Source organism: Panthera onca, chromosome E1 (genome assembly GCF_046562875.1).
Source record: "Panthera onca isolate mPanOnc1 chromosome E1, mPanOnc1 haplotype 2, whole genome shotgun sequence".
Classification (NCBI taxonomy): Eukaryota; Metazoa; Chordata; class Mammalia; order Carnivora; family Felidae; genus Panthera; species Panthera onca.
Window position 1 is genome coordinate 17,750,786 of NC_138352.1, and position 22,016 is coordinate 17,772,801.

Below are 22,016 nucleotides of genomic sequence, written 5' to 3' on the forward strand. Positions count from 1 at the left end.
TGGGTAGAAGGTCATACTGAAAAAGGAAATATATCATGACATTCTAGACAGCAAAAAATCAAAAACCAAAGCCTTTAAAATATATGCATTTAATGTACAGGACTAGAAAAGACTCTTTGATAATACACATATCCCAGGTAAACACAGGCATCTTTAATCTATGAATATTTAATTGCAAATATTAATGCCCCGAGTTCCTCTTCTATATAAAGGAGAAACTCCAAACCCTGTTCTTTAGGAAGACGTGGCAGGCAAGCAGCACTATTTATCCTCTTGCTCTGGGGACAGGACATTGTACGTGGGTTACAGAAGAAAAGTATTAGACTCCACTAAATTTAAGCACAAGACACAGCTAAAATTTCCCACTGCGGGAACTAAATATTTGATGCTTAGGAGTGTCAATAAATAAGATAATTAAATATTAGGCACAGCGCAGATTCCAAAACTAACTGAAGTGTGAGAAAAAATGATATAAATACCTAGCGGTCATTTCATATACACCTTCCTACTGGCTGCGTTCCAGGCTTCCCTTTCTATTCCGGAGAGATCTGCCAGTTCCTTGTCCACGCACGGTCTTCCACGGCTGGGCTCCCAGACAGCAAACCGTTTCCCGTCACTGAAAGCCTGATCACGAAAGGATTTATTTTAGGAACAAAAACAGCTTCTTTCCTCTTTACTAAAGATCACGGGTGTGTTTTCTGCTTGCTTCTGTCCCTTGGCTAACTTCCCCACGTAAGACACGGGGGTGGGCACGGGCAGGCAGTCTGTGCTGGTTCTCTCCAGGGGCAGTGGCTGGGTAATAAGGAAGCCACCCACTTAACCCTTTTCTCACTTGATCGCATCCAAAGAGTAAGTCAAAAGGATCAAGGTTACACAGGACTCGTGACCAAGGCGGAACGTTTAGAAACACCCCTGACGGGCCAAGCCGGCTCTGCCTCCTCAGTCGCGCCCCGAGGTGAGCTGTTACTGAACCAGGGACCCTTCCCACCTACTAGAGTCTCTGAGGGACGGACAGATGCTCCAGAGATCAGCCCAGGCGGGCGTGGGGACACCTCAGGAGAGCAGGCCAAACAAGAGGGGGCTGCGGAGTACAAGAGAGCGCGAACAGAGCAAAGCCGAGAAACGTATGGTTCACTAGAGTAAGACTCATCCTTGACATAAATCCTCTGTGACTCTACTGACGGGTCCTGTTACTGCCTAGAAGTTAAGATACTTTCAGTCTTTTGCCTTCCCTTTCCACACTGTCCCTAATATTCTGTAGTTTCCTGGAGTTCTGGACCAGGAACGCCAGGCTCTCCCTAAAATCACTGGTCCCCTGATCTCTGCCAGCATTCTCAAGCTCGTCAAACAAAGCCAGTGTCTGTCTGAGTTTGGCCTGAACAATCTTCTGTTCCTCCAGTTCTGCGAGCAGGGCCTGCTGGGCGCGTGCTTCAGTCTTGTATCTCTCCTGCAACTCTTCAATTTCTCTCTGGAGAAGCTGGAATTCTTTCTCACCACAAGGATGCAACTCCTGGGCTTTATCCTCCGGAAGCAAGACGTTTGGGGGGATACGCAAAACCAACTGTAAAAACAGCTGCTCCATTTTGCCAAAGAGGCTGTCAAATCGTCCTTTCATGAAGCCAAGAAACTTCTCCGTGCATTTACGAATCTGGACGGGGCTGATCTCGCAGCCCGGGATGCCGTCCAGCTTCCTCAGGATAACCTGCTCCACGGCCTGCGTCACCTCGAACAGGTAGTCCTGAAACGCGATGTAGGTCCGAAGCATGCACGTCTGTGGCGTAAACCCAAAGAACTGGGCCTCGTAGGCCATTGGATCCACAGACATCTTGGCTACCTCTGCTGTGTTAATTTCCACGGTGAGAAATCTGCAAATGTCAACAGGAGAAAATCCATTTGGACAAGCAATCATCTGACGAAAGGAGCAGATTGTATGACAGACAGCGGTGAGCAAGCAAGCAAAAGGAAGAAGCCGACAAAACCTAAGGAGTCTGTGCGCCCTGATGCGGCCTGCTCATCCTCGACAGGATACAAACCGGGCCTCCTGGAGGCTCTTCCCGCCCCCCCCCCCCCCCACCTCATTAGCCAGGGCTCTGGGCTGGGGCTCAGTCTCCTGAACTGTTACCATCCAGGGCGACATTCACATTTGGACGGATGACCTAAGACTCCGTTTCTTGGGTTTTGACGGTTTTCGTCCCTTTTCTCACCTGGCCGCCGCTATTGGTAACCCCTCCCCAGCTGCTCCCACATACTGACCATGACCTCACATGCCATTCTCCAACTCCTCTCTTCCCGTAATCAAATGACACCACAGCCTTCAAGGCCCTCAGTGCTGAGATCTGCTTCCTTGCTCGGTCCACCCACTGCACTTAGGCTCTGCCACCCAGCCCTCCAACCACACCCCTGCCGATGTCCTCAACCTCCCCCCGCCCCGCACCCGCCACCCTACGAACCCAGCCATCTGAAAGCCCCAGCTGCCGCTGACCAAGCCTCCTGTCAGCTTTACAACCACGACCTGATTTTTCAAGGGTCTGGGGGTCATTCCTTTCGAGTGTAAACATCTAGGAAAATAGCACTCAGACCCCCTCCCCCCGCCCCAGCACTGCGGGGATTTAACCAAGGCACCCTTTTCCGAGCTGTACAATACGCTTATTCTAGAAACGGGAGTGGCCTCATCATTCCTTCAGATAAAGGCAGTCAGTTCAAACAAACGGCCAGCTCAACCACCAGGTGAATGCGGGAGAACCTTCATGAAACAATTTGAAGCAAATGGTGCAGGCCATAGGCTCCTGGGTGGCTCAGTCGCTTAAGCACCTGACTTCGGATGAGGTCATGATCTCACGGCCTGTGGCTTCCAGCCCCGCGTCGGGCTCTGTGCCAACGGCTCAGAGCCTGGAGCCTGCTTGGGATTCTGTGTTTCCCTCTCTCTCTGCCCCTCCCCAACTAGCACTCTGTCTGTCTCTGTCTCTCAAAAAATAAAATTAAAATGTTAAAAAAAATTTTTTAAATAAATAAATTTAAAAAATGGTGCAGGCCAATTTTTTTACAGGAAGAGAAGGCATCGTTAATCTCGAGAATTCGTGTTATATGACGGCTAAATCGTGTTCAACTGGTGGGCTGCCTAAAGTGGGCAGAATTTCTGGGGCGCTTGGGTGGTTCAGTCGGTTAAGCGTCCAACTCGGCTCAGCTCATGATCTCAGGGTTCGTGAGTTCGAGCCCAACGTCGGGCTCTGTGCTGACAGCTCGGAGCCTGGAGCCTGCTTCCGATTCTGTGTCTCCCTCTCCCTCTCTGCCCCTCCCCCGCTCGCAATCGCTCGCTCTCTCTCTCTCAAAAACAAATAAAACATTAAAAAATTAAAAAAAATAAAAATAAAGTGGGCAGAATTTCTTTCTGCCTTTGTAACCCCACCCACAGACGACACACGGTGACCTGGACATGTGCACCCACGTCTGTAGAGAGGACTGTGGCTTGGCAGGATTTCCATTTCCTCGCGCTCCCCAACGCCTCCCTTCAGATCAAGTTCAAGCTCTTTGGACACGGCTTGCAACGGCCTTCATCCCGTGACCTCCCCCAACAGCTGTCTTCCCGGCTAAGGACCTCGGACGTGCATACGGAGTATTTCCTATTTCACCGCACTTTTTGGTCCTTCCTTACTGGATTCTCCCGTCTTTCAGCTCCCATAGGAACCTGCTCTAGTGTTTTAACGTACGTCTTTTTCATTCCCCCTGTCATTGATCTGCTAGGTGTCAGATATTCCTGACACGTGGTTTTGTATACACACGCACGCTACGTTTTCACGTCTGCAGCCACGCCACGTCATCACACTCCGCGTTCCGACGAAGTTTTCCACCGACGCTATCACACGCGTGAACCACTCTGGACGTGCCCACTCCGCTCTCAGCACCTTGCTTCCAGAACTAACCGTGTAAGGAACACCCTCCTGTAATGTTTCCCCGGGGACCTGCAGGCTATTTACACAGGCAAGTAGTTGCCGGGCCACGCAGCTTACTCATGCGTGATGCCACTAAATACCGCCAAAATGTTCTCCAGAACTCCGGGGGAGGGGCAGAGGTGGCAGTTCACGCTGACTGACACACCCCCCTCGCAGTCCGAGAACATTTCTCATGTCTTCACCAACACCTGACACTATCCAACATCCTAATTTCTGCCAATCTGGTAGGTGTAACATTGTTTATTTCTTATTACTTTTTGAGAGGGAGGGGGAGGGAGCAGAGAGGGAGAGAGAGAATCCCAAGCAGGCGCCACACTCAGCACAGAGTCCTACACGGGGCTCGATCTCACGAACCCTGGGATCGTGATCTGAACTGAAATCAAGAGTCCGACGTTTAACAGACGCCCCAGGCACCCAAATGTTTTAGAGTGTGGCTTTGTGAAAACCAAAAGTACGTACCCCACACACAGCCTGGGCGCTGAGGGCTGAAACTACCTACACTCTCCCCACCCCCACCTTACTGTTTACATTAGCGTGACTTTACTATCCTGGGAGACCAGAATATTTTCACTATTCAAACGGCTTGACTGTGCAGTATGAACCCCCCAAAAGATGGATCAACTCTTCAACGGGAAACCTCAATAATCTGCACCATGAGATTCTCTGAAACCCTCGCCTCTGCTGTTTCCACCAATGCTAGGCGGTTAGGGCAGGATCCTGACCCAATCCCGATCAAGCCCCCAGGCGGAAAGATCCACCTTAACCCAACCCTGCGGTTCTCAATACTTTCCCAATTTGCCAGTCATCCCTTTGAGAGACCGACTGCCAAAGCTCCGAGGAGGGGTTCCCACCCCCACCCCCCCCACCAGGGCAAGCAATACATTCAGCACGGTTTTACCAAAGGGTCGTGAGGGTGGTACTCGGGGAGCAGACTAACTTTTTGAAGCTAATTTATTTATTCTTTAGTCCTCTCTGCACCGGCGTGGGGCTCTAACTCCCCTCCCGGAAAGGAAGAGTCGCATGCTCTCCGGACCCAGCCAGCCAGGCGCCCCCAGGCGAGACTATTTTAATGCGGATTTCTCTGATCGCTGGTAAAGTTGGGCAACGCGGCCTGTGCAGACCCGCTCCGGGGGGTTCTCCCCGTGCGGTACCCACTCCTACCCCGTGACAGCCCACCCTCCCCAGCCCTGCGCTCGGGCCCTTCGTCATCCGCCACCACACCTGCCGCTCACTCCCCGTTCCGGAAGCCGTCACTGCTTCCCGACCGCCACCCCAACGCGCCGTGACGCTCCTCGCTTTGCCGGCCAGGACCCGACCACTCTCTTCCACCAAACCCAGCAACCTTCCTTCCCGAGGTGTTTTCGTCCCCCCAGGGAAGGGCGCCGTGGCCCAGCACCCGCTCCGAGCCGCCGCCACGGCTGGGATTCTCTCCGGTCCGCCCGCCTCGCCTCCGCCGCTCGGGGACCGCCGCGCAGCCCCGACCCCGCCGGGCGGGGACCACTTCCGGCGCGCAGCCCCCTCCCGCCGGGCCCCGCGGCATGCCGGGATCTCGGGGCAGGCGGCGCGCGGCCCGGCGGGCGGGCGCCCGGCGGCGGTGCCGAGCGCGGCCCCGTCCCTGCCCGCTGGTCCCCGGAGGAGACGCAGCCCCGCGGCCCTTACCCGAGCGAGCGGGAGGGGGGCGAAACCGACCACGCGCCGGCTCCCCGCCACCGCCTTTGAACCACCGCCTGCTGCCGCGGAGAGGCGGCTCCGCGGGCTCCCCGGCAACGGGCGGATTCCGGCCTCCGCGAACGAGGGCCCGGGCGGGACGCCGTCGGGCGCCTGATTGGCCGGCCGCGCGGGGCCGCGCGTCGCTCAGACCCGGGAAGGGGCCGGGCGGGAAAGCCAGCTGTGGCCGGCGCGGATTGGTGGAAGGAACCGGGACTGACACGCCTCTCCTCGACGTTGGTGGGCTGGTGGGTGGGGCAGCTGGGCGGGGCCCCCGCGGAGCCGCAACTCGCGGTTGGCCGGCGCGCTTTCCTCAGCGCTCTGGCGATTGGTGGCGGGCCAGGCGCGCGGCGCTGATTGGGCGGCAGACCTCTCCGGCCCCGCCCCGCCGCCGGGGCTGACTGGCGGAAGGGGAAGTGGGGGGGCAGGCGGCGGTGGGGAAGATGGCGTACCAGAGCCTCCGGCTGGAGTACCTGCAGATCCCACCGGTCAGCCGCGCCTACACCACCGCCTGCGTCCTCACCACCGCCGCTGTGGTGAGCAGCTGCAGCGCCCGCTTCTCGCCGTCCGCGCTGGATGCGAGCGGGGCCTCGGGAGACTGGGGTCTAGGCCTCGGGAAAGCCCAGAGGGGCTGGTCTCGGGGGTGGGCGGAAGGCATACGGGGCTCACTCTGGGGTTCAGGATGACCCCGGGGGCGCCTGTCCAGTGACCCGAGGAGGGAGTGCTGCTCCACGAGGGGTTGAGGATCAGGGCTGCTGGTCAGTTCCTGAGACAGGAAGGCCGGACCTGTAGCAGGTCGGGGCTCCGGGAGCCGCCCACCCTGGAAAACGAGTCTCAGAGCTCAGGCGATGGGCAGGTGCTTCCGTGGTGGCTGGTGGCGAGAGGGTCCGCTCGGTGAAGAAACTTAGACGTGGAAGACAGAAAAGTGGAAGTTGTCGAGAGGGGAAAGTCTTGAAATAACGGGAGTCCGGACCTAGGGGTTGTCGGTATGCACCCGGCCCCCACAGCGGCAGGGTCTTCAGTTTCGGTTCTTTGAGTGCTGCGCACAGCGGTTTCAGGTGGTGGCCAGGTGTTCTAACGTGCCCTGTGTCTGAGATGTCACTACCTGCCACCTTTGCCTTCATGTCAGCCTCGACTACTGCAACATGGAACCCAGTTGTGTTCTTGCGTTAGGTGTGAGGGATACAAAGAATTGTGCCACTGCAGCAGAATTTTTTACCAGCCTCTTCCTCCCTCGTTAAGAAAGCCTTAACGGATGGAACCAAAGCACCTGGGAGTTGGAAATCCTGGGCCTCCTCCTCTTTTGTTGTAGATGTTTTGTTTCTTGATCAATTTGCCTTAAGAAGCTCTTTCTTTCTCTTTCAGCAGTTGGAATTGATCACACCTTTTCAGTTGTACTTCAATCCTGAATTAATCTTTAAACACTTTCAAGTAAGTCGTGCATCACAACCACAGTTAACGTTTCAGTGTTTTAAACTTGCTTTTTGTGCTTTTAAGTAGCAAATTTTTCCATATGCTATCTGAAAAGAATTAGGCGGGAATATTCGATTTTAAGTCTTATTGTCTGTGGGGGGGTCAATAAAGCAGTGATTCTGCACCCCGACTGGGCTTCAGAATCACCTACAGAACTTGGAAGAGATGTTCAGGCACCTCATCATGTACCAAAATCGGAATCTGCAAGGGCAGGAATGAAGAGTCTGTATTTTTAATTTTTTTATTTGTAATGTTTATTATTTTTGAGAGAGATAGAGACCGAGTGCAAGCGAGGGAGGGGCAGAGAGAGAGGGAGACACAGAATCGGAAGCAGGCTCCAGGCTCCAGGCTCCGAGCTGTCAGCACAGAGCCCGACGCGGGGCTCGAACCCACGAACCGTGAGATCATGACCTGAGCCAAAGTCGGGGACACTTAACCGACTGAGCCATCCAGGCGCCCCGAAGAATCTGTATTTTATTTGTAAAGTTCCCTGAACGGTTTTGATTTGATGTGTCCAGTTCCTGTATTTAGAAATTACCGGCTCAGAGTTAATATTGTAGTGTGAGAGTAGACTGGTGGTCTCTTCCCAGGGAGGGTCTCACAGGACGCCCTGTTTTGTCCACTCGCCACCTCGGGGTCATCACTGTGGTCCATTTCGGAAGCCCACCTCTCTTAGTAAATTGATCCGTCTTCCAGGGATCAGATGATAATCACAAAAATATCTGTGAACCCTCAGGTGTTTAGTGTATAGGTCTCTGTGAATATTTCCACCTCTCGCTCTGTACTTGTGCTTCCTTATATGCTTGTCTCCTGGCTGAGTTGGGGACTCTGAGATCCTGGATGCAGTTCGCGTGCAGAACTGAATTATTTCAACTTTGTTTCCAATCCTTAAGAATTTAATGATGCGCGAAGCAGGCCCGTGGACTCCCGTCCCTGCCTTCGTCGTTCACTGATCCTTCACTGCTCACCTGGCCTTTGCTGGGAGCTGTGGCTCCATCCAGGCATGCTTCCTGTTCATTTGCTCGGCTTGGTTTTGCCTGGGGTTAAACTCTTGACGACACCGTGTATCTGCATTTGGGGTCGGGGGTTCCAGGTCCGACTTCAGAGTCTCCCTGGTCCAGCTCCCCTGGGCAAGCCATTTGAAAGCCCTCCGAGTCTCCGTGTCCCCATGTGTGACACGGGGATGGTCGCACCAGCTGTCGCCGCACGTGAGATCATAGGCCGTGTTAAAACATTTTAAAATGTGAAGCGCTCTCCCGTTGTGAGTAGCCGTCTTTATTGTGGGTGTGGATGGGTAGGGAAAAGTAAAGGTGGCCGCCATGAAAGCTAGTGTCCTTGTTTCTGCCGATTAGACTCCAATTATTAGAGCATTAGGTTTTTACTTGTAGGGAGTTGGCCGTTTACTCAAACTGGAACTGGAGTCTTTGCTTTAGAATTACTCTTTCCTCTGGACGGTTCTCACTAATACAGAAACGTTTCTCAGCGATTTATTTTAGATCTCTGGAGTCTCTCTCCGGCCTCTCGAGGCTATTGGTCAGACCCAACACATATGAAAGCACTCTTCTCTATTCTGCAGATTAACGTAGTCTTTCCGTCCAACTTTTTCCATAATTTGCCTGACCATATGGTATGGGCTTTTTTTTTTTTTTTTTTTAATAAGACAATGACAGTCTCAAGTTTTCTGTCCTGTTGTCCCTACAGATTTCAGGGGCAAGTGGTACCTTCCAGGAATTCAGCTAGAAGCACAAAAATCCTGTGTCAGATCACGTGTGCCCCACTCTTTGGCTCAGATGGTGGCATCACTTATTCGTGGCCTTTCAACCATTGCAATCCTAGGATATCTCTTTTGTCTTAATACGGAAACGTTTCCTGGTATATTTTACTTAATCTTTTCTCTTGATTTTTTTCTCTTAACAGATATGGAGGCTAATCACCAATTTCTTATTTTTTGGTCCGGTTGGATTCAATTTTTTATTTAACATGATTTTTCTGTATCCTTTATTAAGTGGGGGTTAGCATGAAAACTGTAGGTTTACCTAGGGAAAACAAGTTAAAGCTATTAATGTTGTTATTTTTGTTACCACCTTAGCTGTAACTTCTGGGTCCTGGATCAGGGGTACACAGAGTAGCTGGTCAGAAAGTCACGTTTTGAGGGTGTCTGTCGGTCCCTGTTCCGAGGGGAGGTATTTAACCACAAGTGATTCCCCTTCTGCCCATCGGTCACTTACAGATCAGATCGAGGGGGAGGAGAGGTGGTGTAGGCGAGGCACCCAGATGCACTGGTAACTGCCAGGGTTTGCTACAGGTTCGGGAGTGGGTTCAGGAGGAAGGGCTAACATGAGGTGTCCCTGGGCATTGGTCGCCAGCCCTGCTGGCTGAAAAGACCGTGCCCCGCGTCTGCCCGGCCTGCCACGATCTGGTTGTTGAAAGAGAGGACAAGGCCTTCTGTGCTCAGATGGTAACTGGGGCCCCTGAGCAGGGCCTCCCTTCTCCGTGGGGGCCCTCTGGGTCGAGAGGGGAGTTAGAGCTCATCTCACCTGTAGGAGACAGAGGGCCTTGTAGGGGTGACGGGGTCCCTGCCCTAGGGTGGGATCTATCGTTCTAAGTGGCTGATAATTAATTTTTCCATCATAACGTCTCTTCTTGGATTAAGGTACAGAAATGCTGCATCTGCCTGGCCTGAAAGAGTAGATTATCACACAGGCCTTCTCGCCGGGCACTTCTTCCGTCAGGTGGTGAAAACGCAAGGCTTGTGCCCATCGTGGCACAGCCAAGCGCGGGAAGGACGGGACTGATTGGAACAGGGGGTTTGTGCAGCGTCGGGCCTCGCTCCCCAGTCGCAAGCAGCGTGTGTAAAATGCGCGGCCGGCCTTGGCCCGCCTGAAAGGCCTGGTGGAGAGGGAAACACGCTGCCCCTCGTGAACATCCCTACAGAAGCGAAGCCGTGGCTGGGTACAGATAGCACGGAGCCCACGTGGACTGAAGGGATACGCTAAATTTTACTTTCTTCACGTCTGTGCACTTAACATTTTCTTAACTTGGAACCCTAAGATACCGTTACTGTCGAATGCTAGAAGAAGGCTCTTTCCGAGGCCGAACGGCAGATTTTGTATTTATGTTCCTTTTTGGTGGATTCTTAATGACTGTATCCTTCAACAAGTAGAGCAAATACAGGAAAACATTGAAGGACACCCTCTGTCTTCCTCAAGCTCTCCGCCTGTCCTAACAACTCACTAGATAAGCTGAACCAACAGATAAAGGCGGACCTCCAGACTTTAGCCTCAGGGTCCCACTATCTGTTTTACAGTGTGCTTTCTGTGACCGCTCTCTGAGCCTACAGGTTGGACAGGATGCTTTTCTCCCGTGAGCCAGTCGGGGGAACTTTTAACCCAGGTGGGTTACGATTAAGTGCGTTAGCTGTATTCTTGTCGACGTGTATATATTTAAGCTAAGTTGCCAAGACATTTATTTGGATAGCACCCAAACTGATAAATTATTATTATTTTTTAAGGTTTATCTCTAATTTAAAAAATTTAAACGTTTATTTATTTTTGAAGGAGAGAGACAGAGTGTGAGGCGGGGAGGGGCAGAGAGAGGGAGGAAGACAGAATGCAAAGCAGGCTCCGGGCTCCAAGTTGCCAACACAGAGCCCGACGTGGGGCTCGAACTCACAGGCCACGAGATCATGACCTGAGTCGAAGTCAGACGCTTAACCGACTAAGCCACCCAGGCGCCCCTAATGTTTGTTTATTGTTTTTATTTATTTATTTTTTTGAGTTTTTTAACCTTTATTTATTCTTGAGAGACAGAGACAGAGCATGAGCGGGGAAGGGGCAGAGAGAGGGGGAGACACAGAGTCCGAAGCAGGCTCCAGGCTCTGAGCTGTCAGCACAGAGCCCAGTGCGGGGCTTAAACCCACAAACGAGAAGATCATGACCCGAGCCGAAGTCAGACGCCTAACCGACTGAGCCACCCAGGCGCCCCTAATGTTTGTTTATTTTTGAGACAGAGCACAAGCAGGGGAGGGGCATAGAGAGGAGGGGACAGAGAATCTGAAGCAGGCTCTCTGCTGTCAGCAGAGAGCCCCATGTGGAGCTCAAACTCATGAACCGTGAGATCGTGACCTGGGCTGAAGTCAGATCCTCAACCGACTGAGCCCCCCAGGCATTGCAATAAATTGTTATTTAAAAAAAAAAACAAAAGACTATTGTCACGGGTATAACAGAACGCCATCCTGTCTGACAAGGTGGTTTTGGCCCCAGTTGGCTCTACTCACCTCATAAAGGTGCTGATGGCGAGTGAAATTTCATGTAATTATTGACCAAGGAACTAATATATTTTCCAAACAGCGGAGAACTTCATGGACACAGAATAGTAACTGGAAGCAGCTACCCTGGAGGAGTTTTGGCCCGCGCAGATTTTTGCCTGGTCGCTCTGGGTAATTGTTTTCAGGCTTTTTTTTTCTCCCCCCTCGAGAGGCGTAAGTACCGTTGGAGCTCCGTGACGCAGACCCGTTAGAGCACAGCTCTCTGTCCTGGCGCTCAGCCTTCCCTGTCACGCTTCTGACGCTGACCTTTTCCTTGACGCCGTGTGCTAGCTCTTTGGGCTGTTCGTGAGTCTGGTTTTCCTGGGCCAGGCCTTCACCATAATGCTCGTGTACGTGTGGAGCCGAAGGAACCCGTACGTCCGCATGAACTTCTTCGGCCTTCTCAACTTCCAGGCCCCCTTCCTGCCGTGGGTGCTCATGGGCTTCTCGCTGTTGTTGGGGAACTCTGTCATCGTGGACCTCCTGGGTGAGTCTCGCCACTACTTCGTGCCCTCCGTAGCCACCCTTTCTCGCGTCTGCGGTCCGGCCCTCGCTCGTACGGGACCGTGTTAGGGTCATGCGCTCCAAGACCCCCCCCCCCCCCCCCAGCAGTATTTAGTTTTTTAGCGCTTATTAATCGTATCGACGTTTCCTAAACGCGTGCGGTCTGTCGGGGGTCCTCCCCTCATTCTTCCTTTCTCGGGGATTCTAGGCATCGCGGTTGGACACATCTACTTTTTCTTGGAAGACGTATTTCCCAATCAGCCTGGTGGAATCAGAATTCTGAAAACGCCATCTGTCTTGTGAGTATTCGCCACTGGGTTGCGTGTTGCTTGCAGAGAAACCGGTGCGGGGTCCGCGATCTGTGTTCTTGGGGGGCTCCCGGAGGTCCTAAGGACAGTAAGTATTTGCAGATTGAGCCCCTGGCTGCGGCTGAAGAGCGTGTCGATCGGGCCAGAGGTGGTGCCCGAGGTGGGCAGGAGCGAGGTCAGCAGGCTCGGGACAGCCCGAGAGTGGCGTGCCGACGGCCACCCGCACCTCCTGTGCCGCGGGGGGGCCCGCTGGTGTCCGGGACAGCTACTGTCTGGGCTTACGGGGGGGAGGTGGCAAAGTGGGCAAAACTGGCCACAAGGAAGTTTCTAGGGGTGGTATTTCTGGCCTTCCAGAAAGTAAGATGAGTAGAGAGAGAAGGAGCAAGCCGGACTGCAACCCCAGTGCAGGCTGTTCCGCCGATCAGCTGTGTGACATTAACACAGTCCCCCGTTGGGGGTGCCCGGCCGGCTCAGTTGGGGGAGTGTGCGACTCCTGATATCGGGATCATGAGTTTGAGCCCTATGTGGGGTGTAGAGACGACCTGAAAGAAATCTCAAAAACAAAAGTCCTCCTGTGTTTTGCACTTTCCTCTCCTGAGAATAGAGCTTTGATTTGTAAGACCTTTTTCTACTCCAGAAAGTTGTGTCCTTGAGACATATGGCATTTAAAAGGGGCCACCTGAGGGGCGCCTGGGGGGCTCAGTTGGTTAAGCGACCAACTTCGGCTCAGGTCATGATCGTGCAGTTTGTGAGTTCGAGCCCCGCGTCGGGCCCTGTGCTGCCAGCTCAGGGCCTGGAGCTGCTTCGGATTCTGTGTCTCCCCCTCTCTCTACCCCTCACCTGCTCACGCTCTGTGTCTCTCTGTCTCTCAGTAATAAATAAACATTAAAAAAAAATTTTTTTTGGGGCGCCTGGGTGGCGCAGTCGGTTAAGCGTCCGACTTCAGCCAGGTCACGATCTCGCGGTCCGTGAGTTCGAGCCCCGCGTCAGGCTCTGGGCTGATGGCTCGGAGCCTGGAGCCTGTTTCCGATTCTGTGTCTCCCTCTCTCTCTGCCCCTCCCCCGTTCATGCTCTGTCTCTCTCTGTCCCAAAAATAAATAAAAAATGTTGAAAAAAAAAATTTAAAAAAAAAAAATTTTTTTTTAATAAAATAAAAGGGTCCACCTGATGAGTAAAATGTGAATTTTTAATCAGATGTTGGGGGCGCCTGGGTGGCTCAGTCGGTCAAGCATTTGACTTGGGCTCAGGTCATGATCTCACCGTTTGTGGGTTCAAGCCCTGCTTTGAGTGAGCCCAACTTCTCTCTCCCTCTCTCTGCCCCTCACTCACTTGCACCTTCTCTGTCTCAAAAAAAGCCATATATATATATGTGTGTGTGTATGTATAAAACGTTGGTTGTAGAACAGTTAAGCAAAACAAAGAGTCAAGTCCTACGTAGTCCTACCACTCAGCCATAACCCTGGCTGTCATGGTTGACGTTGTGATACATATTCTTCAGTCTTTAACTGTCTGCACTTTTTAAAAATGCCGTTTCGTAACCTTTTCAGTGTAATAAGTCGTCCTCATTTTCCCATCACGAACGTCCTACAGAACTAACAACCGCGTGATAGCGTGTGGTCCACAGGCGGCATGGTTTCCTTTGCATCCCTGTGGCTAGACGGCGACATTAGTGGTTGCTTTTCCCTCCCGCGCTTGGCGTGGCTCACATCCGCGGTCGTTTTCCAAGGATGCGTTCCCATTTGTTTGGTGTTGAGTCGCCATCCAGAACGGATGCAAGTCTCCGTGTCCGTCGGCAGGGCAAAGCTTCCGTTTCCCCACAGCCGTGTCGAACGTGGGAGTATCGGGCTTGCCTTTTCTTAGGTGGACAGCTGTAAGGTGGCCGTGTTTTTATGATGTTCTTAAACGTTTACTTATTAGAGAGAGAGCACGTGTGCACGTGAGCGGGGACGGGGCACAGGGGTCAGCTCCGTGCCCCGCGGCTTCAGGAGTGGTGTCAGCACGGTGTGTGTGCACTTACCCCTTTGTGTGAGGCCGCTTTCGCTCACTCGAACGTGTTTGACATTGACCTCCATCGTTGCACGTATCGGGAGTCAGTTCCTTCTTCTGCCGCCTGGTGTTCCGCCCTGTGAACGTACCGGTCTTTTCCGTGGTTCCCTATTCACATGGACGGTGAGGAGCTGTCCTTTTTTTTTTTTTTTTTTTTTTTCCCTTTTTAAGTGTATTTTTGGGAGGGGGAGAGAGGGAGACAGAAGTTCCAAAGCGGGCTCTGCACTGACAGCACAGAGCCCGATACGGGGCTCAAACCCACGAATCGTGAGATCATGACCTGAACCGAAGTCAGACGCCCAACCAACCGACTGAGCCACCCAGGCGCCCTGAACCCGACTCCTATTATCGTGAATGTATTGACTATTTAGTGAACCCCACACGTAACCAGTCTTGCATCGCTGTGCCCCTCACCCCCCACGTGGACGCCTTGTTCATCCTGCTCTGCCTCGGCCCCCCGTGGTGGCCTCTGTCTCACGGGGAACGTCCTCTTGACCCAACTCAGGCTTTGCCGCCCTGTACCGGCCCCTCCGTGCGTGCACGCCCCGGTTGGAATTTCGACTCCCTGTGCCAGGATGTTCCTGAAATCCCCGTGTCGCCCTGGGCCACCATGGTTCCTCTTCCTTGCGTGGACACCTACTCTGTCCTGTTAACGTTCGGAAAGTAAAAGTGTCTCGGCTTTTAACATGCTTCCTTTTCATCAGGAAAGCAAACCTTTTCATGTTTATTGGCCATTTGGGTTTCTTGAATGGCCTTTTTAGCCCTGTATTTTTCTACTGCTGGGTGTTTGCTTTTATTGTTAATTTGTAAGAATTATTCTCTTTTTTTGTTAATTTTTAAGAACTAAAGAAGCTCACATTGAAATATAGATGCTTTTTTCTGACCCCAATGTAAAACAGAAGTTTCCAGATACATTTCTAATTTTGTCAACTGTGGGGTAAGTGTAATCAGAAATATGAATGTAAACAGTGGATGCTGCTTTAATGGTTAGTTCTTTTTTTTTTTTTAATTTTTTTAATGAATATTTATTTTTGAGAGAGAGAAAGAGAGATACAGAGCGTGAGCAAGGGATGGGCGTAGAGAGAGACACAGAATCCGAAGCAGGATCCAGATTCTTAGTTGTCGGCACAGAGCCCGACGCGGGGCTCGAACGCACAAACCTCGAGATCATGACCTGGGCCGCGGGTTCCTTGTATGCGTGGGTGCGTGCACCATTTGTCCCTTGTGACAGGCTTGTTTCACGGAACACCACATCCTCCGGGTTCATCCACATCGTAGCAGGTGTCAGAGTTTCCTTTCTTTTTAAGGCTGAATAACATTCCTCTGTGATTTTGTCTGTCTGTCTGTCCATCACTGGATACTGGGTGGTACCTTGGTGGTGGGGAGACATTCATAATAAACTTAGTGAAAATCAGGTTACGAGGTAAATAGTGTGGCCTAATTTTTGTAAAAGCGTACGTACGAAAGCTCTGTAAGAGTAATGAGAACATTAACCACGATTCTGGAGATTTAGGATATTTATATATACTTCTTGTTTTCTTTATAATTAGCATTTATTGCGTTTGTAGTTAAAAAAAAAAAAAAAGCGTGCTTGGGTGGCTCAGTCGGTTAAGTGTCTGACTTCCGCTCAGGTCACGATCTCAAGGTTCGTGGGTTCGAGCCCCACGTCGGGCTCCGTGCTGACAGCTCGGAGCCTGGAGCCTGCTTCGGATTCTGTGTCTCCCTCTCTGTCTGCCTCTTCCCTGCTCATGCTCTGTCTCTCTCTGTCTCAAAAATAAATAAAACATTTAAAAAATTAAAAAAAAAAAAAAAAAAAGGGTCCGGGAAGTAAAAGTTAACGTAAACGTGAAATAATCGTGAAAACTTCCACGGCGTGAGAAGTGTGTGCTTGGCGGGCGGAGATGTTTGTCCGTTGGCGGAGGCCCCGCAGGACGGGACCTGCCGGGACTCTGGGACTAAACGACCCCCGTTGCCTTTCAGGAAGGCTATTTTCGATACGCCAGATGAGGATCCAAATTACAATCCGCTACCCGAAGAGCGGCCCGGAGGCTTCGCGTGGGGCGAGGGCCAGCGCCTCGGCGGTTAGAGCAGCAGCGCCGCTAACGGGACCGGCTGGGAAGGACTCGGTGACACACCCGCGGGGGTCGTTTTATCCTTTGTGTTGCAAAAGCGTGGACACTTGGCGGCTTGGCAGAGCTCAACTCCAGAAGCACTTTATGGAATGGTACAGTAGTGAACCCAGCGGGCGCCGGGGGCGGTCGGCCCGCGGCTTCTCGCCACGCCGGCCCCGAAAGCGCGACCCCCGGAGCCAAACAACTGGAGACACAAAGCCGCCGCCGCCGCCGCCGCCGCTCGCGAGCAGGTGCGGGAGGCCGGAGCCGTGTGGTGTGGGCTCAGCTTCCCCTCCTCCTCCTCTTTGACAGACGAGGCCGTGGGGTAAATGGAGGTTTCAGAGAGGACAAAATAAAACTGAATTCCGTCTCGCTCTCGCTGAATCCGAGCTTTTGTGTGCGATCCGCTGAATCACGAGGTGCTCGTGCAGGCCCGGGCTCCTCCCGGGCGCCTCCGGGGTCGGCGCGGCGTTCGCCGGGATTCCGTCTCAACGTGGGACGCGTGTGGCGGGCGCGCCGTGGCCGGCGTCCGTGGTCCTCGTGCACGACGTGGCTCCAGCGGGAAGATCGGGTTCCGTGCAGACAGTTCGTTCTCCGTCTGGGTTTTGCAAAACTGCAAGTGGTCAGATGAGCTGAGAAAAGAGAGGGTGGGGGGGGGGGAAGTTCTCGTAGCAGCGGGAATCTGGTGGCAGGAGGGCCGGCTGCGGGCTCGTGTGGCGTCGTATTTTCTCCGCTTGAGTCTCTCCATCAAGAAACAGCCGGGCCAGGACCGGTCACGGCCACCCTTTTGGAAAACAACAGGAAGAGCTCTCTGAGGCCTGGAATGTTGACTGTGGAGGCAGATGAACAGGTACCTGTCAGGCAGGGGTCCACGGGTCTCCGGCTGGTTAACTCTGTCGTTCTGTTTCAGGAAAAGCTGAGAAGCTTTTCGGAGCCATGCATCTGGTTGACCGTCACAATCAGGTAGAAATCAGACAGGGTCCAGAGGAGCAGAGACTTAATGCCTGTGATTGCATAAAAACTGTCCAGAACATTCGTCTCCCTGGGTCCCAGCGGGTTTGCGCTCACCCGGTCTAAGCTGTCGAGAGCCCAGAGGAACGAAATGGACACCCCTAGAAAAGAGATCATTGCACATACTTTGAACACATAGCATGCAGGGGGCGTGTGGGTGGCCCAGTTGGCTTAGCGTCCGGCTTCGGCTCAGGTCGTGGTCTTGCGGTTCATGAGTTCAAGCCCTGCACCGGGCTCTGTGCTGACAGATCAGAATCTGGGCCTGCTTCGGATTCTGTGTTTTCCCCTCTCTCTGCCCCTACCCCACTCACACTCTGTCTCTCAAAAATAAATAAATGTTTAAAAAAAAAAAAAAAAAAACGTAATCAACACCCTAGGTGGGGATTTTCAGACGGTGAAGTAGATAGTAATATCTCTAAACAGAACAGGAGTAAGTGATGGGATTTAATACACATGTTCTACATGGTGTCCATAACTTTATGGTTGTTGCAATTTTATGGAATGTGGGTTAATGGGACTGCTTTTTTCCCTAAGTGATTAAAAAACAAAATCTTGAGGGGCACCTGGGTGGCTCAGGCAGTTAAGTGTCTGACTTTGGCTCAGGTCATGATCTCACAGTTCATGAGTTCAAGCCCCGTGTCGGGCTCTGTGCTGGCAGCTCAGAGCCTGGAGCCTGCTTCAGATTCTGTGTTTTCCCCTCTCTTTGTCCCTCCCCCATTCACGCTCTGTCTCTCTCTCTCTCTCTCTCTCTCTCTCAAAAATAAACATTAAAAAAAATTTTTTTAATTAAAAAAATTTTAAAAAAACCAAAATCTTGAAATGCTAGTCTTAGAATGTACAATCCTTATAGGATTCTTAAATTTTGTCATTGTTTAAGAAAGCTCAAATTTAACTAGGGTCTTAGAAATTCCTTATCTCGGGTCTCAAAATAGGCATCTCTAGTTTTGTCTTCCGTTAGCTAACTTTGAGTTATCGCGTTCCCGGAGCTGTTGTGGTAAAACTGTGATCCTAGGATCTATTCACTGTTCATCTTAGTAGGGAATGTCTGTACGTATCAGTGATGGTAAAACAGGAAACAGATTTTGAGTCTGTGGCCTAACCACGGTCTGCTGCGGGATTTTCGTTTCCGTGGTGTTCTGGGATGAGAATTCCCAGGATGCCGGTCTGTGCACCTCCGACGTGTCCTGGGCAGTGGTGACGCCAGTCACCGACATTGTCACCTGACCCCACTTGCCTGGGCACAAGGAAAATTCTCACTTCTCCAGCTTTCCTCTCCGTCTTGATTCTTACAGACCACCCTGCTTTTTGTAATGCATGTCAACCGAAAGTGGGAATCGATACACAGTATATAGAATCTTGTGCCCAATTTACCCGACACATATAATTGAAGGGACTCCTGGGTTCTACCAGTGACACCGAAAAGCACTAATAAGTCAGTTTGTTGTCGTAGAAATACAGTAGACATTCATTTAAAACAAATGGATGTGTAAGTTGCACCTGACCAGGAGAAACATTTTCTATGCGTTTTGGGGTGTTTTCTGCACAATGGATTTCTTTCACTTCTGTCTTCCACGCATGTTCTTTTCCGTACCTTCGTGGATCCTAATATCTTTCATCCTTTTGTGTGGTCTCTAAGCAGAGAGCACCCAAGTCCCAGATCCTGGCAGCAAAGCCCTCGCTCTGTCTGGAGTCTGGAAATTAGGAAATAACTGAGCCGCTGGGTAAGGGGCTCCCTGGAATTGTCGTGTCTCCCTGACAGCCTGCGTTTGACAGGTGAGTGCCATCCCGGTCGCCGGTCACGATCCCGCCAGGGATCTCGGTGCTATGGGACATCCCCTGAGCTACTGGCGCATTTCATGAGTTTGCATTAAAGTTGTTGAACTTTAATACGCACAAGCCCCTTCTCTGCTCAGAAATTCATGGTGGCTTCTTAACCCCCGTATCAAAAGCACAGTGTCTGTCTCCCTCTGAACCCTGCCCCCATTTCTACCTATTGGGAACCGAAGTCTCTTCAAGGCCTGGTCCTGTTCCCGGCTTCTCAAGAAATCTTGACTCTACTCCATGGTCTTTCTTTGAATCCCTCGAGTGCATACAACGTACTCTTACACCAAAGTATATATCGTCTCGTACTGTTGCAGCTGCTACACGTATACGCATCGTCTCCCTCACGAGAACGTAAGCTCCTTAAGGGCAGGGTCCGTGTCTTAAAGTTTTGTCTCCCACGGTATCTAGCACAGGGCTTGGTGCGTGGGTGCTGAATACGTGCTCTGTTTCTCGATCAGCAAACTATTATCTGGTATTTTTAATTACAGAGGGATCAACGTATGTACGTGCAAACTTGGACTAGCGGCCGAGGAGGCTCAGGGTTGTCTCAGTGGGACAGAGAACTGACCATGATTAAGGGCAGCGGTCTGGTGGTCGGGCAAGCCAGCCAACCACACTGACCACCAGCCGCTATGATCGCGACAAGAGCAGCCAGTCCACAGATCATCCCAGACGAGGCGATTCACTTCCTGGGAGAAGAGCCCGGACATTCTGAATGGTTATTATCTTGTGATCATCTGCATGCGCAAACAACGTTAACCACGAGACTTCCTTGGGAGGGACAGCAGATTTCAGACTCCGATGGGGGCGGGAGGTGTGGGTGGTGCCTATGTAGGAATTTAGTTTTCAGCTCTTAGCTGTGACGCTGCAGAATAGCTGGGCCATCAGGCTGGAGCCTGTGAATGCCTTACCTCCACGTGCGGTTTACTCCGCCTTCCTGCACCATTTTCAAAACTTGAGCCAACACTTAACACGGACAAATGTCACGTGAAAATCTCCATTTTGGGCTTTTCTTAAAAAACATAGGGAGATCTGGCAATGCCAGGTCTCTAAGACAGGCCATGTGCTCTATCAAGAAGTTATTTCATTCATTCCTATTACCTACTTGGGCTCTTTTTTTTTCATGTTTGTTTATTTATTTTGAGAGAGAGAGATACAGAGAGCAGGGGAGGGGCAGACAGAGAGGGAGACACAGAATCCCAAGCAGGCTCCACACCGTCAGCACAGAGCCTGACGCGGGGCTCGAACTCACGAACCGTGAGATCATGCCCTGAGCCAAAACCAAGAGTCTGATGCTCAGATGCTCAACTGCCTGAGCCATCTGGGCGCCCCCGTACCCAGACTCTTGAAATCATTAGGAACATGTCTCCTCCATTAGGTTAGTCTGGGGAAAGCACCCTGGGAAAAAGGACTGATGTCTGTCTGTTACATACTCAGGGTTCGTAATTTGAGAATTAACATTTAGTTACTGCTACGATGTGAATGTTTGTGCCCTGCCCCCCCAATTCTTATGTTGAAATCCTAATCCTCTATGTGATAGTAGGAGGTGGGACCCTTGGGAGGTACTTAAGTCATAAGGAAGGGGCCCTCATGATGAGATTAACACCTTACCAACAGCTCCAGAGAGACCCCTACTGGCTCCCACCGGGTGAGGACACATCAACGGACCAGGAAGAGGGCCCTCACCAGAAGGCAACCATAAGGGTGCTTTCCAAGCCTCCAGAACCGTGAGCAGTAATGTTCTGATGTTTACAAGCCCCTCAGTCTGTGCTATTTTCTGTTACAGCAGCCTGAGCAAGTTATTTCCCTTTTATTTCCCTTTTATTCGTCCCTTTGCACGGATTGCCGTGCAAGTTCATATTCAGGGGCAGGAAGTGAAATTCTGCCAATTTATTCTAAACAGGCACCTGCTATTAATTCAGCATGCACATTTTCACTCACCCTTGATCCCTGCACCATGGGTAGCTGGAGAAAAATGGTCTCTTACCTGGAGGATTTTTCGCACGTTTACAGATAGGATGAGTTTCCTGGAGCTGGACTTGAGAAGATGCCCGAGGCCCCTCATGGGGGCGGGTGGGAGATTTATGATGAATTACCTGGAAATCCCATTCCCTGCCCTCAGCTGCCTGCCTCTTTCTGGGGGTAGGTTAGCATCCCAGAGCTTTGGGGTTAGGACGCAAAGGAGGGGCCGGTTGTATCCCCTTTTCCCCGCCTTTACTGGCGTGTGTGGGATGGGGCCAGGCGGCCCCCAGAGACCTTGAGGGTCCGGCCGGGACAGCCGAGGACCGGCAGGGCAGCAGGCAGATTCAGGGCCTGCATCTCGGACGGGAGAGGACCGGGGCCGCTGGGACAGTCTTCTGAGAATATTCGACCATCATAGAGCATGTGCTTTAACGCCCTCGTCTTCTGTAACGCGAGGTGGGCCACATCTGGGCGACTTTAAGGGATTTCAGGGGCTCGGTTTCTTCCCAGGGCCACCATCCACGTAACACCTGGAGAGGACTAAATCATGCAAATGTTGGCGTTCTGCTCTCAGATTTTACAAAAGTAAGCAGAGCGGGGATTGCTGCGGGCAGAGAAGGGGAAACGCGCGTTCACTGGAAGGACACAGTCTCATCTGGACACCGACACTGTCCAGAAGATCGTCGTCTTTATCCCGGGGGTGGGGAGAAGGTCGAGCGGAACCTTACGCGCCGCCCCTCGCTGTTGTCGCTCCGGGCCGCTTTCGCGGTCGTACCACGGGCCGGGTTCTGCCCGCCGTCGCGTGCACGCCGTC

General features: G+C 52.1%; 2 protein-coding genes and 1 long non-coding RNA gene across 16 annotated transcripts; 1 reads left to right on the forward strand and 2 right to left on the reverse strand.

The window, feature by feature from the left end:
* Positions 1-70: 70 nt before the first annotated feature.
* MIS12 (MIS12 kinetochore complex component) lies at positions 71-5,720 on the reverse strand. 2 transcript variants are annotated; one of them, XM_060647637.3, is made up of 2 exons: positions 5,610-5,720; positions 71-1,865 (listed from the first exon to the last, which is right to left on the reverse strand). In XM_060647637.3, exon 2 carries the CDS (start codon positions 1,823-1,825, stop codon positions 1,205-1,207), a length of 621 nt encoding a protein of 206 aa, XP_060503620.3. In that variant the 5' UTR covers positions 1,826-1,865; positions 5,610-5,720; the 3' UTR covers positions 71-1,204. The 2 variants fall into 2 exon arrangements, with proteins under 2 accessions (XP_060503620.3, XP_060503621.3); XM_060647638.3 differs by lacking the exon at positions 5,610-5,720 and adding an exon at positions 5,172-5,338.
* DERL2 (derlin 2) lies at positions 5,489-20,050 on the forward strand. Of its 13 annotated transcripts, none has more exons than XM_060647631.3 (7): positions 5,489-5,905; positions 7,023-7,088; positions 9,048-9,121; positions 10,182-10,275; positions 11,728-11,923; positions 12,149-12,239; positions 19,729-20,050. In XM_060647631.3, the coding sequence occupies exons 1-7, from the start codon at positions 5,489-5,491 to the stop codon at positions 19,805-19,807; spliced, it is 1,017 nt and encodes a 338-aa protein (XP_060503614.1). In that variant the 3' UTR covers positions 19,808-20,050. The 13 variants fall into 13 exon arrangements, with proteins under 13 accessions (XP_060503614.1, XP_078294030.1, XP_060503613.1 ...); XM_078437904.2 differs by lacking the exon at positions 19,729-20,050 and adding an exon at positions 16,279-16,777; XM_060647630.3 differs by lacking the exon at positions 19,729-20,050 and adding an exon at positions 16,275-16,494.
* Positions 15,315-21,951, reverse strand: LOC145713108 (uncharacterized). Its single transcript, XR_014136049.1, has 2 exons — positions 21,228-21,951; positions 15,315-15,665 (listed from the first exon to the last, which is right to left on the reverse strand). It is a non-coding gene; the product is annotated as an uncharacterized LOC145713108 (long non-coding RNA).
* Positions 21,952-22,016: the final 65 nt, after the last annotated feature.

Coding starts and splice junctions, on each gene's coding strand:
- DERL2 (XM_078437904.2), top strand. CDS start 5,489: ATGCCGGGATCTCGGGGCAGGCGGCGCGCGGCCCGGCGGGCGGGCGCC. Junction 10,276..11,727: donor TTGGTGGATTCTTAATGACT/GTATCCTTCAAC, acceptor GCCGTGTGCTAG/CTCTTTGGGCTGTTCGTGAG. Junction 12,240..16,278: donor CTGAAAACGCCATCTGTCTT/GTGAGTATTCGC, acceptor CCTTTCAGGAAG/GCTATTTTCGATACGCCAGA.
- MIS12 (XM_060647637.3), bottom strand. CDS start 1,825: ATGTCTGTGGATCCAATGGCCTACGAGGCCCAGTTCTTTGGGTTTACG.